We start from the raw sequence: 17,393 nt of genomic DNA, 5'->3' as shown, positions 1-17,393 counted from the left end.
AGCTAGTGACATTTCTTATATTGGTGAGGCGGGACCACCCGTCGCATGACCCTGCCCCCTCTGACGCAAGGGGTGGCCCCGCCTCACCTATATAAGAAATGTCACCATCTTCAGCAGCGTCATTCGCCGGTGCTGTCTCCGGTGTAGACAGGCGGCCGGCAATGCTGCGCTCTGGATCCCGTATGATCTTCTCATCGCTGGACCGGAGAGGAGATCACCCGTCGCTGGATACCAACAACGTTGGGAAGCGGGGAGCGGGGACCAAGAGTGGATTACCACCGCTGGATTTTTTTTTTCTTTTTAATAAAATACTTTTTTCCAACTATTTACACTTCCTTCGTGAAATGGTAGGGGTACAATGTACCCCATTACCAATTCACATGGGGGGGCCCAGGATCTGGGGGTCCCCTTTGTTAAAGGGGTCTTCCAGATTCTGATAAGCCCCCCGCCCCGAAGACCCCCACAATCACCAGGCAAGGGTTGTGGGGATGAGGCCCTTGTCCCCATCAACATGGGCACATCGCCCCCATGTTGAGGGCATGTGGCCTGTTACGGTTAAGGAAGGGGGGGGCGCTCTCTGTCCCCCCCCTCTTTTCTGCGGCTGGCCAGGTTACGTGCTCGGATAAGGGGTCTGGTGTGGATTTGTAGGGGAACTCTATTTGGGGTGGAGTTCTGGAATGGATATTTGGGGGGGAGGTCTGGAATGGATATTTGGGGGGAACCCCACGTAATTTTCTTTTTAATTGACGGTGGGGTTCCCCTTAATATCCATACCAGACCTGAAGGGCCTGGTAATTGAATTTGGGGGGACCCCACGCTTTTTTTTTTTATATGAATGAATTCTCTCTGAATTGCCGGGAGCCGACAATTCATTATAGCTGCAAGTCAGTTTTAAATGACTTTTTTCTTTCAGAAGGCAGTTCCAAGTACGGTAAACATGCGCTATTTCACATGCTTACTTTACACCCCCCCTAGGTACGAAACTTAAAGGAATATTTCACTTTTATTGTTTCACTTTAAGCTTTATTAAATTCACTGCTCCTGCAAAAAAAAAAGTTTTAAAAACTGCATTTTCATTGATACATGTCCCCTGGGGCAGGACCCAGGTCCCCGAACACTTTTTAGGACAATAACTTGCATATTGGCCTTTAAAATTAGCACTTTAGATTTCTCCCATAGATTTAACAGGGTGTTCCGCGGCTTTTCGAATTTGCCGCGAACACCCCAAATTGTGCGTTGTTCGCCGAACAGGCAATGTTCGAGTCGAACATGAGTTCGACTCGAACTCGAAGCTCATCCCTAATCCTGTGAAAAGTGAAGTGAAAGATATAACCCCAACATGTCATAAAAAATCAGAAGCACTGAGTTTTAAAAAGCATCACCTCCTTTATGTCTGTATTTTGTTGAGGGAAATCTGCTGCCCCTCTGCCAAAAAGTTGTCCATGGGAAGAAGGTTTACCTTCCAACATGACAATGACCCAAAGCACACAGCAAAAATTACCACACAGTGGTTGAAGGAGAAAAAGGTGAATGTCCTTGCATGGCCTAGTCATGGGCCAGACTTAAACCACATTGAAAAACCTGTAGTCCACAAACGGTCACCATGAAATTTAACTGAACTTGAGAAGTTCTGCAAAGAATAGTGGGGAAATATTGCAAAGTCTAGATGTGTAAAGTTAGAGACATATCCCAACAGACTGAAGGCTGTAATTAATGCAAAAGTTGGTCCAACAAAATACTGACATAAGGGGGGTGATCTTTTTTCCAACTCTGCGATTTGTTTTTTTGTTTTGTACTCATTCACCCCCCCCTTCCTTATTTTTTTTTGCCGTGGTTTTCCCCTTTTAAATCTATACCTGACCCAAAGTTTTGCCACTCTACAGGCACATTAAGGGGACCCCCCAGACACTACATTTAAAGGAATTTTTCTTTTTTATTGTTGCACTTTAAGCATAATTAAAATCACTGCTCCTGAAAAAACGATTGTTTCTTTTATTGATTTCTGTCCACAAGGGCAGTACCCAGACTCCTTTAATCGCCAATTACTTGCATATAAGCCTTTAAAATTGGCACTTTTTTTTTTTATTCTTCGGCTCTTCTAGACTTCAGTGGGGTTCGCTGTTCAGGTTAGAACATTTCACTTGTTCAGGAGTTCTACTGCAAAGTAAAGGGGGGTGTATGGCCCACCCCCACTGAATCTGTACTTGGCGGAAGATGTAATTACCAGTCATGTTTATAAGAGCCCAGCTTTGCACAAAGACATATCGTATGTGATCTGCCATTGGTTCCTGTAACATTTGTTTATTTTCCGGCTTTTCCCCTCACTCTCCAGCCAGAGGAGCTGACGCTCTTGCTCATCAAACTACGGAGGCAACAGGCAGAACTGAGCAGTATCCGGGAACATACACTGACACAGTTGCTGCACCTAAAGCAGGCGTGTGGCCCCCAGGTCAGCTGCATGTATCACCCACCCATCATACATGTACTGTGACACGTGTTCTCCTCTCTGTGATTGCTGATGTAATCACCCCCACATCATCCTGCATGTCCCATTCTATCACATGGTGAAAGGTCTGAGTTCTGGGGTCATCTGTGTCGGTGATGGACGTGTTCTTTGTGTCTTGTGTTTTGTGTCTAGTGTCATCTTTTGTGTCTGAAGGTGGGATGGAGAAGGTTGTGTGGTGATACTTTTTAGGGCTGATTCATTAAAACAGAACTCCAGGCAGGCACAAAAGGCATTAGTTAATCCTGCTCTGATACAACATTTAATTTTTTTTTTTTCTTAATTACAGGCAGTGTCTGAATATGACTTGGTATCAGCCTCTTGCAGTCCGTATATAGTAGAGCTTAGACCAGGACCAAACAGGTTTACTGCAATGCTCATGGGCTAGCAGGGGACATGCTGATGGGAGTAATGAGCAGAGAAATTAGCTTGTCAGTTTGCTGCTTCTCCTTTCACTGGACATTCAAAGGGTGGGCAAAAATGGTTTACTGCCCTGCCAGACAGGGCTTTGATGTGTTAGAGCTGTGGCTGTTAAAAGAGCTTCATTTATATTCACTTAATTGTGTATTTAGTTTTTTGCCTGGAGCTTTGCTTTAAAACTGGAGAAAAGAAAATTAATTAGCAAACACACAGCATTTATCACTATGGGTAACAACTCCACTTCTCTGCTCATATTTTTCTTTCTAGTGTTAGTGCGTTAGCGTGTATATTTTTTGGGGATGAGGTTGTGCTGTATTCTGGTGGATGTGTGTGTGTGTGTGTGTGTGTGTGTGTGTGTATCAAGAATGAGACTGTGCTGCAATCTGACTCAGAGTGTATGTGTACAAGGGTTCAAACTGTGCATTAATCTGGCTTTGGAGTGTGCATATACTAGGGTTATGCTCTGTTTAGGGCAGCTCTTGAGTGTGTATGGATCAGGGATGAGGCTGTGCTTTGTTCAGGTGGGCCAGGGTGCGGTGTGAGGTTTTGTTATGTTCTGGCTGTGGAGTGTGTATGTACCAGGGCAATAAACCCGTTGTCATCTGGCCCTCACATGCATACATTTTAGCTGTACAGGACACAGGACTTTTAGATATGCCTTGGGTTGGGCTCAGATGAGCAGGGGGGTTCAGTGTTGGGCCCAGATGAGCAGCAGGTTTCAGTGTTGGGTCCAGATGAGCAGCAGGTTTCAGTGTTGGGTCCAGATGAGCAGGGGGGTTCAGTGTTGACCCAGATGAGGATAGGGTGGTGGAGCAGATGTGCAGGGAGGTACAGTGGTGGGGCAGATGAGAAAAGGGAACACATTGATGGGGCAGATGAGCAGGGGTGTTACGGTGGTGGGACAGAAGAGCAAGGGGGTACAGTGATGGGGAAGATTTGCAGGAAGGGATGAGAAGGGGGTTTAGCAGTGGGACAGAAAAGAAGGGGGTTACAGTGATGGGGCAGGTAAGCATGGGGGGGTTCAGTGTTGGGGCAGAGGAGAAAGAAGGTCCATTGGTGGGACAGATTAGGGGGGGGTTCAGTGTTGGGACAGATAAACAGGGGGGGGGGTACAGTGGTGGAACAGATGAGCAGGGGGGGGGTACAGTGGTGGAACAGATGAGCAGGGGGGGTACAGTGGTGGGACAGATTTTCAGGGGAGACAGTGATCTGAGTTGTGAAGTTGCATGAATTGGGGCTGATCTGAGGTGTGGATTTGCAGGAATTGGGGCTGACTTGAGTGAGGCATGAGAGTGCAGGATGGTAATTTCTCACTACTAAAGTAGTTCACAGCATTTACTTTATAAAAAATCATTTTCGTGATTGAGAGTGTGAAGTTGAATTTTGTTTTTGTTATAAAATCGAAATTTTTCGACACACTGTGATCAAAAAGTTGCCTACCCCTGATATAGTATGTATGTAGGAGGGTTATATTTATCTATAACAATGTGGGGGGTCGTTGTTTTATGATATGTAAACATTAAGATTGAATTGCTAATGTAAAATAGGCCATTTACCATGGCTATACGTAAACTGAATCCTCCAAGAAAAACTTGTCTGGAAATCACCCTTCCCCCTCCCTGATGAAGGCATGAGACCAATGACGCAACACATAGGGTGGAGCTGGGTGATATCAGATGCAAATCCTGGAAGTACGTCGCTGGTAAAAAAATTACTGTAGTGCACCAGGTGCCAAAGCTGTGGGCAGAAGGAAATATCCAGCCTCCTTAAAGGAGAACACGCTACATATGAAATTGGTGGAGCAGAGTAATTGAGAGTGGAAGTGACCTTGAGCCTATCCTTTTTTTTTTTTTTCCATTCGGGGTGACTTGTGGTAGATCTATATTTGCAATATGGGTCTATAGGTTCAATGGTCAAGGTGAGTACTACCCTCTCTTCCAAATCACAGAAAAACGTATGATGCATTATTTTTAATGGCACCACAAATGCCATGCGATTCTGTTGCGATTGTCACAGCATATATACACATTATGTGTGCATTATACAAGGATTGGCCTAACCCTTAAAGGAATTCAACTTCTAATCTTTTTGCTGAGAATTATCCTAAGAGGAAATTCCAGTAGCAGACCATGCCATTTTAGTCCTCTATGCACACATTCATTAAAGTTCCCATTTTAAGAATTCTGTGGAGATGTATTTTGAAGCCCTCCTAAAGGCTTCATTTGTTTTTTCGGGTCCAGCCCTGCAATTGCTTCCATGTCTACTTCCTAGACTATTGCCAATTGGGCCCCATTAACACCTGAGCATAGCGTTTTTAGGCAGAAAGTCACGCAATTTTACCACGATTTTGCAGTGTTTTTTTGCCGCGATTTTGTACAGGTCAAAAGGTCACCAATGTAAAAAGCAGAAAAACGCCCCCAAAAAAACGCCCCAATCTGCCTGTAGTCGTTCCGCCCCCACCCCCACAGCAGCTGAAAGACGGCGAAGGCGATGAGAAGCTAGCTTTCAGCTGCTTCAGGGGATCGGTTCCAGTAGATGCTGCAGCTGACATCCCTCCTGTACATGTTCCCCTTCCTTTAGCTTGTCAGCGGAACAGCGTACAAAGTTGTTCCTTCCCCACCCTGCTCAGTATATGTGGGAGGAGCAGTCTGGGGCAAGGAAGGGACGTGATCAATCATGTCTGCCCATGATTGATGGGTTGCTGACCCCTGCTCTAGAATGTCTCTGATCTCTGTGCACTTGTGCAGGATTGTATGGATAAAAGCTTGGATTGAAGCTGCTTTCAAAGAGGTTCTCTTTACCCATGTCTTTTGGCTATGAACACCTATACCACCATTTGAGCTCTCCTCTACAGCCACACGAGTAATTACAAAAAGTGCTTGCCCCACTTTATGCTCTTCTGTAAATGCACTGCATTCATCAGTCACAATGATGTTGGCCAATGCCAAAGACCATTCAGTTCCTTCGAACCTTTAGCTGGTTAATTGGCTTTCCAAATTCTGCACTTCAGTCCTCATACCAACTGGTACCCGGGTCTAGTCTTAAACATAGCCCAAGCCATACTCTTCCTTCCTTCCTTCAGACAAGATTCCCTCCCGAAGGTCTCACGCGCAGACCCTTAGATCTAAGATTCCACTCTCGGTTCACTTTTGCATGTGGGTTCTGTGTTGAATGGTCGCTTCCTTTGAGACAGTCCACTTTTCCCAGTTTTGCTCCAGGACTCAACTACTCATTCTCCTGTTGTGAAACAAACATTTCCACTCTCTGGACTGTCCTACGTAGCTATTCCATCAAACAAAGCTGTCCCTAGCATGGTTGATCTCTAACCCTATTGTTGGGGAAGCCATTCCTTCTGCTTTGGAAGGTGGTGGTGGCTTCTTAATTGCTCAGGGGACCTGGTCCCCAACAGACTTGACTCCCCATCAGCATTCTGAAACCAAGCCATTAAATTGTCTGTACATGTCTATGTTGGAACCTACATTTGCAAGTCCACCCAGTGAGGGTAGTCAGACCATGCCAGAGTAATTACATATATTAACTATTGAGAAGGGCACCAGAAATCAATCTACTCTGAGAGAAACCAGTATGATCCCCCTTCTTGGGATTTAAACCTTGTTCTCACTGTACTCTAGAGACTCCCCTTCCTTTTAAGCCAATTAGAGATATCCCTTTGGGAGACTCCAAATGTAAGAGTGTCTCTTTCTGAGATGGGAGACTTTTCTGGTATTGCACACGGACAAGGTTGTCTTTGAGACCGAGACCTTCCTTTCTACCCAAGGTGATCTCACTTACATTTCAAAGAGGATACTGGCCTTCTCTGCATCCTAAACAAGCCAAGGAAATTTTCTTACACTGCCTAGACCTTTTTGGGGCCTACCTGGCAGCCACGGCTTCTATTCACCAGTCCCTTTTTTGTTCACTTTTCTGTCTCTCAAAAAGGACATCCTGTCTCTTGCATTATCTTGGCCACATCAGACAACTTATTTCCGGGCCCTTAAGGTTTTCTCCTTTCCCTATCAGAGATCATCCCATCAAGTCTGTTGTGCCTTGGGCTTTCCAGCATCAAGCATCTGTATTGCATATTTCAAAGTCCGCCACCTGCTTCTCTATTTCCATGTATTCTACAGTAGGTTTTACCATGTGGATGTTTAGACCTCAGCTGATGCAAACTTTGGCTGCAAGGTGCTTCAAGCTGTCATCCGAGTGTGTGTTGAGGTTTCTTACCCTAGTATTTGTTTTTTGTGAAACCCCTTGGCAGTTCTGTTTTTGCTAATGTGTTGCCCACCCATCAGTTTATTGCTTGGAGATGTCCCATAGGTTATGAATACAAGTCCTGTACTGTACAATTAAGATAACATTTTGGTTTACCTGTAAATTCCTTATCTCAGAGTATAGTCCAGGACACAGGTACCCCCCCCCCCCCCCCCTGTCTCTGGATGTCACTTCTTATTGCTTGTTAAGGCAGGCCATACACAGTGTTCCTGCTGAACCAGCCGACATTCGAATAGTGCATGGCCGGCCTACAAAACTGCAATTTTACAGTCGGAGGAAAGGTGGGTTATATGTATGTAGGGATTATTTTCATAATCGATTAATTGGCCGATTATTGTTTCGATTAATCGGATAATAGCCATAAAAAAAAAAAAAATTGTATTTAAAAAAAATTTGGGGCCAATTTGTTGTTGGGCAGATTACAAAACACAAATTGCCGCAAAAAACACATTACATGCTTTTCTGCAGCTTCTCCATTGAAGTATATTGAACCAAAAAAAACAAAATACCACCGTTTTGCGTTAAGTCCTTTCCAAATACACAGCAGCTGAAAGAAAATCATGGATGTGAACGTGTCCCATTGGAAAACATGTAAATGAACTGTAGTGCGTTTCTGCAAAAAGACCCCAGGCCTGAGATGTTTAGTAACATAATGGGGTTAAAGAAACAAAAATAAGTACAAAAATTAGCAAATAATCGCTACTGTAAGGGGGTTCCTTTTTTTTTTTTTTTTACTGTGGGACAGTAAAAGTAATATTTACAGTAGCGATTAGCTTTTTTGTACTATAAAGGGCTAATTTTAGTTTTTTTAACCCCATTATGTTACTGGCCGATTAATCGATTATAAAAATTGTAATCGATTAATTGTCGATTAATCGATTAGTTGTTTCGGCTCTATATGTACGTGCCCCTAGGGCGGCTCTATCAAAGGTTTTGCCAGTGTCCAATCATCTAAAGTTAGAAGACGTATAGCCCTTAGTCTTTGGGTAACAAGTCCTGTGTTCTGTATTGTACTCCAAGGAATTTATGGGCAAGTCAAAATTCCCTTTTTACCAGGGATGTTATGCTTTGTTCTGGCTCCAGTGTGTGTGTGTATGTACCAGGAATGTGGTTGTGCTGTGTTCTGGCTATGGAAAGTGTATGTACCGGGGATGTTACTGTGTGTGGAGTATATTTGTACCAGGGATGATGAGCTCCAGAGTGTGTATGTACCATGCATGAGCATGTACTGTGTTCTGACGGGGGGGAGACAGAACTCCATTAATCTTCAGAAGTTTTCATGTTCTATGTCCTCTCTTTATTCTTTAATGCGGCTGATAGAACGAGATTCTCTCACATCATCTTCAAAGGAACCTCATCTACGTGGATCACCAGGTGGGATTTGGAAGTTTTTCTGTATATTTGCTGGAGTTAATATTACATTCTGTGACCCAGAACTGAACCGCAATGCTGCCTGAGCAGAATTCTCAAACTTTCTCCAAGATACAAATGAGTGTCTAGAAGGGAAGATTAGACTTATAATTTTTTTTAATTTAGCGTGTGTTCTGTAACGTTTTATTGTTACGAGGGGAGACGTTGGGAGTGTATACAAAGACAGTGATCAAATCTGAATTAACGCTGAACTCTAGGTAAAAAAACTTTGAGTTACAGTATGTGTGTGTGTGTGTGTGTGTGTATACATATACTTGCATACACGGTATCTGACAAAAGTGAGTACACCCCTCACATTTTTGTAAATATTTTATTATATCTCTTAATTTGTATGAATTTACTGTCCCCTCAAAATGAGTACATCCTTAAGTGAAAATGTCCAAACTGGCCCAAAGTGTTAATATTTTGTGTGGCCGCCATTATTTTCCTTAACCCTCTTGGGCATGGAGTTCAGACTTCACAGGTTGCCACTGGAGTCCTCTTTCACTCCTCCATGACGACATCACGGAGCTGGTGGATGTTAGAGACCTTGCGCTCCTCCACCTTCAATTTGAGGATGCCCCAAAGATGCTTAATAGGGTTTAGGTCTGAAGACATGCTTGGCCAGTCTATCACCTTTACCCTCAGCTTCTTTAGCAAGGCAGTGGTCGTCTTTGAGGTGTGTTTGGGGTCGATATATTGTTGGAATACTGTCCTGCGGCTCAGACGCCAAAAGCGGAGGGAGGATCATGCTCTGCTTCAGTATGTCACAGTACATGTTGGCATTCATGGTTCTCTCAATAAACTGTAACTCCCCAGTGCAGGCAGCACTCATGCAGCTCCAGACCATGACACTCCAATCACCATGCTTAACTGTAGGCAAGTCGAACTTGTCTTTTTACTCCTCACCAGGTTGCTGCCACACACGCTTAAAACCATCTGAACCAAATAAGTTTATCTTGGTCTCATCAGACCACAGGACATGGTTCCAGTAATCCATGTAATCGGTCTGCTTGTCTTCAGCAAATTGTTTGCAGGCTTTCTTGTGCATCATCTTTAGAAGAGGCTTCCTTCTAGGAGGACAGCCATGCAGACCAATTTCATGCAGCACTGACAGACTGATCCCCCACCCCTTCAACCTCTGCAACAATGCTGGCAGCACTCGTATGTGTCTTTCCCAAAGAAAACTTCTGGATAGGACTCTGAGCATGTGCACTCAACTTCTTGGTCAACAATCTTCGTATAGCCTAGGCCATTTTTATGTAGAGCAAAAAAAAAATGTTTCAGATCCTCAGAGTTCTTTGCCATGAGGCGCCATGTTGAACTTCCAGTGACCAGTATGAGAGAGTGGGATCAATAACACCAAATGTAACACTCCTGCGCCTCATTCACACCTGAGACCTTGTAACACTAACAAGTCACATGACGCCAGGGAGGGAAAATGGCCAATTGGGTCTAATTTGGAAAATTTTTCTTAGGGGTGTACTCACTTTTGCAAGCGATTTAGACATGGCTGTGTGTTGTCATTTTAAGGGGGACAGCAAATTTACACTGTTATACAAGATGTTCACTCACTACTTTACATTGTAGCAAAGTGTAATTCCTTCAGTGCCATCACATGAATAGATATAATACAATATTTGCAAAAATGTGAGGGGTGTACTCTTGTGACATACTGTGTATATATATATATATATATATATATATATCGGGGTGTGTGTGTGTGTGTGTGTGTGTATGTATAGGTATAGGTGTGTGTGTGTGTTTGTATACTTCTTATATACTTTTTTTTCTCATCAAAAAGGCTAGAAATTAGCTTTGTGTGCATTAAGGTTGGGTTCACATTGGTGTGACACAACACTAGTACTACTTTGGATCAGACATTGCCCTGCGATTTGAAGTCAGAGATGCGTCCGACTTCAATGAACAGGGATCCAACTTGAATTCCCGCCAATACCAGGCGCTGTGATTGGTATGAATCTTGAGGAGGAACTCCACGCCAAATTTAAAAAAAAACGGCATGGGTTCACCCTCCAAGAGCATACTAGACCCTTGGGTCTGGTATGGATTTTAAGGGAAACCCTTGGGTCCCCCCAAAATCCATACCAGACCCTTATCCAAGCACGCAGGAAAAGGGGTGGGGACGAGCGAGCGCCCCTTCAATAGAAGTCAATCAAACAATCAACTTTTGTTGAACAGCACATTGATCAAACGGGGCTCATTTTATTACAGGAAGCTTCTGTAACAAGTTCCACACTGAAAAACTGCACAGATCTGTAAAAATACACCAAAATTCAAGCTAGAATACACATACCTCTGGAATTTAGACAATATTTTCTTATCCCAGAGTTCAGCTTTAGCTTCAGTAAAATTAACTTTTTGTTTTACGCTCAGGAATTCAAATATTTCTATGTAAAAGGGTGAATGTACATGATTATTTTAAGGTATAATCTTATGCAAGCTGTTTTACCTTTTCTAGTTTTCTCTGCTTTTCAACCCTGCCTTTCTATCTTCCTTTTCTTGGTTTCAGTTGGTCTCTAAATCAACACAGATCTGCTCTATACAGATGGCACAGCTGAGCTCAATTTTTTAACAAAAATGAGAAGCTGTATCTGAACACCGAACTCCATAAAAAAAGTAGAAAAAAAAACTAAGTACATCACTTTTTTAAGAAAAAAAACTGTGGTAGGGCATTCATATAACAATGGGTTGGGGCCCCTTTTACACGGGGCGGGCTCCGATTAGATCAGCAGGGGATTGGTCTGCTGATCCACTGCTGATTTAAGCAGAGCGGGTGGATGACGGTTACGTATCCGCCCAGTTTGTGCAGAGCAGACAGAGCCGCTTTGGTCTATGGACTGGCAGGTATAAATGGACTCCATTATCTGTTTACACCAGACTGCCCTCCGATTCGATCTGCCTAGACGAAGGTTGATGGATCCCCTTCTGTTTTTTTTTGTTTGTTTGTTTTTTTAGCAGACCTGATTTGGATTAGAGGCAGGTGGGTGTAAACGGACACATTTACACCCGACCAGTCCAATAGAATAAACCTGATTGTATCCTTCATATGAATGGGTCTTTAAAGCGGGAGTTCACCCAAAAACTAAATTTTTAACATTGGATTGAGGCTCGTTTTGTCAAGGGGAATCGGGTGTTTTCTTTAAAAATCTAAGCAGTACTTACCGTTTTAGAGAGAGATCTTCTCCGCCGCTTCCGGGTATGGGCTGCGGGACTGGGCGTTCCTATTTGATTTACAGGCTTCCGACGGTCGCATACAGCGCGTCACGATTTTCCGAAAGTAGCCGAACGTCGGTGCGCAGGCGCCGTATAGAGCCGCACCGACGTTCGGCTTCTTTCGGCTACTCGTGACGCGATGTATGCGACCGTCGGAAGCCTGTCAATCAAATGGGAACGCCCAGTCCCGAAGACCATACCCTGAAGCGGCGGAGAAGATCTATCTCTAAAACGGTAAGTACTGCTTTGATTTTAAAAAAAACACCGATTCCCCTTCACAAAACGAGCCTCAATCTAATGTTAAAAATTTGAACTCCCGCTTTAAAGTCATCTGTTAAAAATAAGATACTGCTGCACATTCAATGGCTTCTCCCTGATCTTCTGAGTTTTTTACTTTTTTAAAGGTTGTGAAATGTGTGTTTGAGTTCTGGGTGGAGTACACTGCAATGAGAATGGGTTGGCATAATCCTCTTTCACAGGGGATTAGCTAAAACTCTCTGGGCTCCAGAGCAAAATAGGCACCTAAAAACTCTCAATGGTAGCTACTCCAACTGCTGCTGCTCTTGCTACTCCATTCCTGGAAGTCTCTTCACCCCTTGTGATTTATTTTCTATTGTTTTTTTTTATTACCTGTATGTGTATAATGACCATTTGCACACGCGGTAGACAGTGGGCATAGCTGATCCTGACAGTGAAGATAGCAGATCTAGGCAGTTGGCAGCACAGCCCAGTTTGGTCATGGAAGTCTCATCACTTTTCTATATATCCTCTCTGTTATCTCACTGTTCATTAAACTGTGCTCCTCCATGTCTGACATAGATGAAAGACAATGACCCGTTAATCAGCATGGTTCACACCATGATTGAGAACTCTGCGCTTAGACCACAACTGTACCAGCAAGTAAGCCTGTGGACCTTGTTGTCATGTGTACTTCCTTCCCCCAGTAACATCATATGCTGTAACCACCTACCTGATGAAATCATAGGCTGAACCCACCTCCTTTGTTACATCATATGCCAAACCCACTTCCCTGGTGAAATCATATGCTAAACCCATCTCCCTAATTGCATCATATGCTGAACCTGCAGTACACATTTCTGGTGACATTGCTGACTCCCCCTCCCTTGTCAGGACATATACTTTAATGCCACTTTCTGAGTTCATATATTTGACTCCACCTCTTCTGACATTACATGCTGTAACATCATGTGCCGACCTTTACTGCTTCAGTGCCATAGTCTGCTGAACCTGCCTCTTTGGTGAAATGTTATACCAACTCCCTCTCCCTAGTGACGACGCATATCAAGTTCTCCCCTTGCAACTCATCATATATCAACTGCCTTCATTTACCAAATCCACCCATCTTTGACTTATGGCTTCTTACATTGATTTGTTTTCCCTTGTGACCTCCTATACCAGGGATATGGAATTAGTGGAGTCTCCGGTTGTTGCAGAACTCCAAGTCCCTTGATGCATAGCAATACTCTGACAGCCACAAGCACAACACCCAGAGGCATAGGCCATGATGGGACTTGTAGTTTTGCAACAGCTGGTGGTCCGCTACTTGCATATCCTTTCTTTTCCCTAGTGACATCATGCACAGACTTGGATATCTGACAGACTCTCCTTCCAGCAATGATTCAGTTTGCTAGTTGCTTTGTATTCCCTGTTTTTGCTCACACCTCCCAGTAGTTTCATAAACCGATTTGCCATTTCCAGTGACGTCATCTGCTGTGTCTGGTTGTGTGGCGAGCTCTCCATTATCATTTTGGCTCTCTTGTTTGGAAAGCACGTTTCTGCTGGCAACCTGGCTGTTGGTGTTGGAATGGCTTTTGTCTGTGTCCTGCTATCACAGAGTATTGTACACTGAGCTCACACCCAGTTCTCATCTATAGTACCAGTATGTGACTGGCCACTGGAGGTATTGTGGGGAGGGATGGCAACTTCAGGCCTTCCTGCAATGTCTACACTGAGGCCTCAGTCTGGTGCAGTCAGGGTGCTACAAGCCATCCTAAATATGTACCTTAGCTACTCCCTGGATATTCATAGAGCCGAATTCTGTAAAATTCAGGAGTTTCATCAGCTCTTCTCCGGCAAGTCTTCACTGACGAGAAAAAATCTCACGTCTGTTCAAATTAGTCAGGATTGGTGCTGGGTGTCTGGGACTTTTCCAGTACTATGGCTTCTGAATGTATCTGATGCCTTTCTGTTTCACTGTTTAGTAATTGTTCTTCCTCAAAAGAGACAATACCATAGCTTCCAGTCTTGGGGGACACCACGTGAAAGGAGTCATGACTGAATGCGGGAAGGGATGTCACCAGCTATGAAGAGAAGTACAGTAAAACCTTGGTTTGAGAGTAACAAGCTAAATTTTTAAAAACATTTTGACTTGATATACAAGCGATGTCTTGATATAAGAGTAGCGTCATGTCACAACTGAGTATAAAAAAGAAGAGAGGCGCCTCTAAGTGTAGCAATATGGTTACTTTAATGAAGGTACAACATTTAGAAACTCACATGGTTGATGATTAAAACAGGCACATCTAAGTACTGTATGCAGGCATCTGGGGTAAAGCTGGCCACAAAGACCATCCTCCGCACCACCATTGATGTCATTCCTTCCACGAGCGGTTCAAGCCTCGCTTTCAGATCGCTCTACTGCAGGGCAGTCTTCCGATTGCAGACTGATATCGGTGGATGACGGTCTATGTGGATTGCTTTACCCCAGATCCCTGCATACTTAGATGTGCCTCTTTTAATCATCAACCATGTGAGTTGCTAAATGTTGTGCCTTCATTAAATGTAACCATATTGATACACTTAGAGGCGCCTCTCTTCTTTTATACTCTGTAGCTCCTGCTGGATTTTGCTTCTGATCCCCTTGTGGAGGCTTCCATTTGTGGATGGACATTTTATGGTTACACAACTTATCACATTGCTATAATCTTTTTTTTTTTTTTTTATATGGACTGTGATGGTATTAGAATGATATCCCCGTCAAAGTCTTCCCTTCTCCCCATAAAGAAAATCACCCCAATATTCCATGAGGAGGGATATTCCTGGAATCGCCCAATAAGCCACACATGGGTCACGCTTACTGCTGGAACAAGACAGACTTTAATGGTTTCTTCTCAGCTTTATATACAGTACCAGGCATTAAAGCAACCATGAGATCTCCACCCCCCTAATCACACACTAAGGCTAATTACTACAACATTCTAGACAGGTCGGCACCGGCCTATAATTATCATGTCTAATCACTGCACATTCCTTAATTAATGGCATCAAACAAACCACCTTCACACACTGAGTTTCCTAGGCAGACGTTTCGTCACCGCATGCCGCTTGACACCTATTCACACCTCTGAGCATCAAAGGTTTTAGACAGTGTTCTCACACAATTAAAGGCCTTTCAAAAGCTAGCCTTATTTAACATATTAACAGTCTTCACAGAGAGATGAGTCACACATGAAATCACCTTTTCATCTAACACACAGCATTAAACTAGCAGGGAGAGAATTAGACTGAAGCATATTTGATATTTGCATAAAAGTCCGTCACATGGACTATAAACTGAAGGCCTTGTATATAAATGGTTGTGGAACGAATCATTTGAGTTTCCATTATTTCTTATGGGGAAATTTTGCTTTGATAAACAAGTGCTTTGGCTTACAAGCATGCTTCCATAATGAAATATGCTCGCAGTCCAAGGTTTACTGTAGTTATAAAGGACAATAAGTTATCTCTTGAGACAGGTTAAATTCTTTACACTGATGAGCAGTCAAATCGCCATAGTCTTCACTATTTTCTGATTTCTCTTTGTGACAGTTGAATCATGCAGATTGCTTTCTGTCACAAGGGCATTCGCATAATTTTCCAAATGTAGCCAAGCTGGAGTCCAGAAAAATTTACAACTTTCTGATTTTGGGACATAGTAAAAGAAAAAAAAATGCAGGCACCCAGGCTATACATTATCTAGTTTCCCACCAAGTCCTGTTTTTGGCCCAGTTTACACCCAGAACCTAATTGGGCACATTCAGAAGATCTACCATGGTACTGGTTATCCTGACTGCCTGTCAAAGCAGTGTATGTGGGCTCTGCATGGAAAGTCAATACTGAGTGTATTGCCCACACCTTCACCTCTGCACTGTCATGTGTCCATCCCCTGTACATTGCATGGGAAGCCTCAATCTCTGTGTGTATCTATAATATTTGCTCTGCTCTTCTCTTTTCCAACTCAGATAATTTGCTGTATTATTGGAGATGATTGTGCCATATATTTTGCCGTGTAAATGGGGTTTCTTTGTAGCACATATTAATAAAATGTATCATTTTACTGTACTCGTCTTATGAGTTTGCATTTGTGTTGACAGAACTGGGGCACATTCTCCAGAATCCCATGATGCACCAGTAACCCTGTAATAGCTAGCGTTCTAGGTTGCAAGAGTTTCATTTGATGTATATATTTATCCATTTTGCGTGTTGCAATAATCACTCACTTCTTTTGTGAAGTTAAACGGTCTCCCGCTGTCTAGTGACCGACCGTCTTGTGGATTATTAAACAACTGAGCGAGCATGACACATTGTGCTGACCCCAGTAATTTGTGTGTGGTGGTAGTTTTATTCCTGGTGAAATGAATATGTTTATCTAAATGCCGTTTTAGTGTGTTGGATCCATGTAGGGTGTATTTGTCTGCTGGAAGGCTGGCTGAACACAGCGGGGGTGATTTTATTGCTCTTCTTTCAGCATATTTCACCACTAAATTTGTCCCAAAAGAATTTTGACAGTTTGGGGTAGAAAATTAAATTCTGCAGGGATAAAAACATTAATTTACAAAAAAGATAATTTTCTTGGTTTTCGCCATTAAATTTTTTTTAAAGGGAAATTTGGGATTTAGGGTGGGATAAAGCTGAACTCAGGCAGCAGGTAAATACGCAAATGAAATGCATAAATTTTATGGGACCTATTTTACAGTTCCTGCCAAAAATGTTGCATTGCTGTTCATCCAGTCCTGATGCCGCGTACACACGATCATTTTTCGGCATGAAAAAAAAAAAGGTGGTTTTCAGCATGTCCAAAAAACGAAGTCTTTCCAACTTCATCATTCAAAACGACATTGCCCACACACCATCGTTTTTAAAAAATTATGAAAAAAGCGCGGTGACGTACAACACGTACGACGGCACTCTAAAGGGCAAGTTCTATTCGCCTTTGGGCTGCTTTAGCTGATTCCGTGTTAGTAAAAGACGATTTGCGCTTTTCTGTCTGTTACAGCGTGATGAATGTGCTTACTCCATTATGAACGGTAGTTTTACCTGAACGAGCGCTCCCGTCTCATAACTTGCTTCTGAGCATGCGTGGGTTTAAAACGTAGTTTTAGCCCACACACGATCATTTTTTACAGCCCGAGAAACTTAATTTTTTAAAACAACGTTAAAAAATGCAGAATGTTCAAATTTTTTTTGACGTTTTTCAGAAGCCGAAAAACAATGTGAAGCCCGCACACGATAATTTTTAATGACTTTTTTTTAAAAACTTTGTTTTTTTTTCATG

At 43.1% G+C, this 17,393-nt stretch overlaps 1 protein-coding gene across 15 annotated transcripts in view; it reads left to right on the top strand.

The window, feature by feature from the left end:
• PLEKHA5 (pleckstrin homology domain containing A5) overlaps positions 1-17,393 on the top strand; it is a 200,522-nt gene that overhangs the window by 136,658 nt on the left and 46,471 nt on the right. For 7 of the 15 annotated variants that reach the window (XM_040345469.1, XM_040345466.1, XM_040345472.1 and 4 more), the window contains 3 exons: positions 2,333-2,449; positions 8,516-8,569; positions 12,659-12,739. The exons of 3 other annotated variants lie outside the window; for them this stretch is intronic. In XM_040345469.1, coding sequence (XP_040201403.1) covers positions 2,333-2,449; positions 8,516-8,569; positions 12,659-12,739 — 252 coding nt within the window. The remainder of the gene's footprint in view (positions 1-2,332; positions 2,450-8,515; positions 8,570-12,658; positions 12,740-17,393) is intronic. 5 more of the 15 variants (XM_040345471.1, XM_040345478.1, XM_040345468.1 and 2 more) reach the window with 4 other exon arrangements.

This window comes from Rana temporaria, chromosome 3 (assembly GCF_905171775.1).
Source record: "Rana temporaria chromosome 3, aRanTem1.1, whole genome shotgun sequence".
NCBI classification, from domain to species: Eukaryota; Metazoa; Chordata; class Amphibia; order Anura; family Ranidae; genus Rana; species Rana temporaria.
The sequence above is the reverse complement of the archived record's forward strand: the minus strand, read 5'-3'. Positions and strand labels throughout refer to the sequence as shown.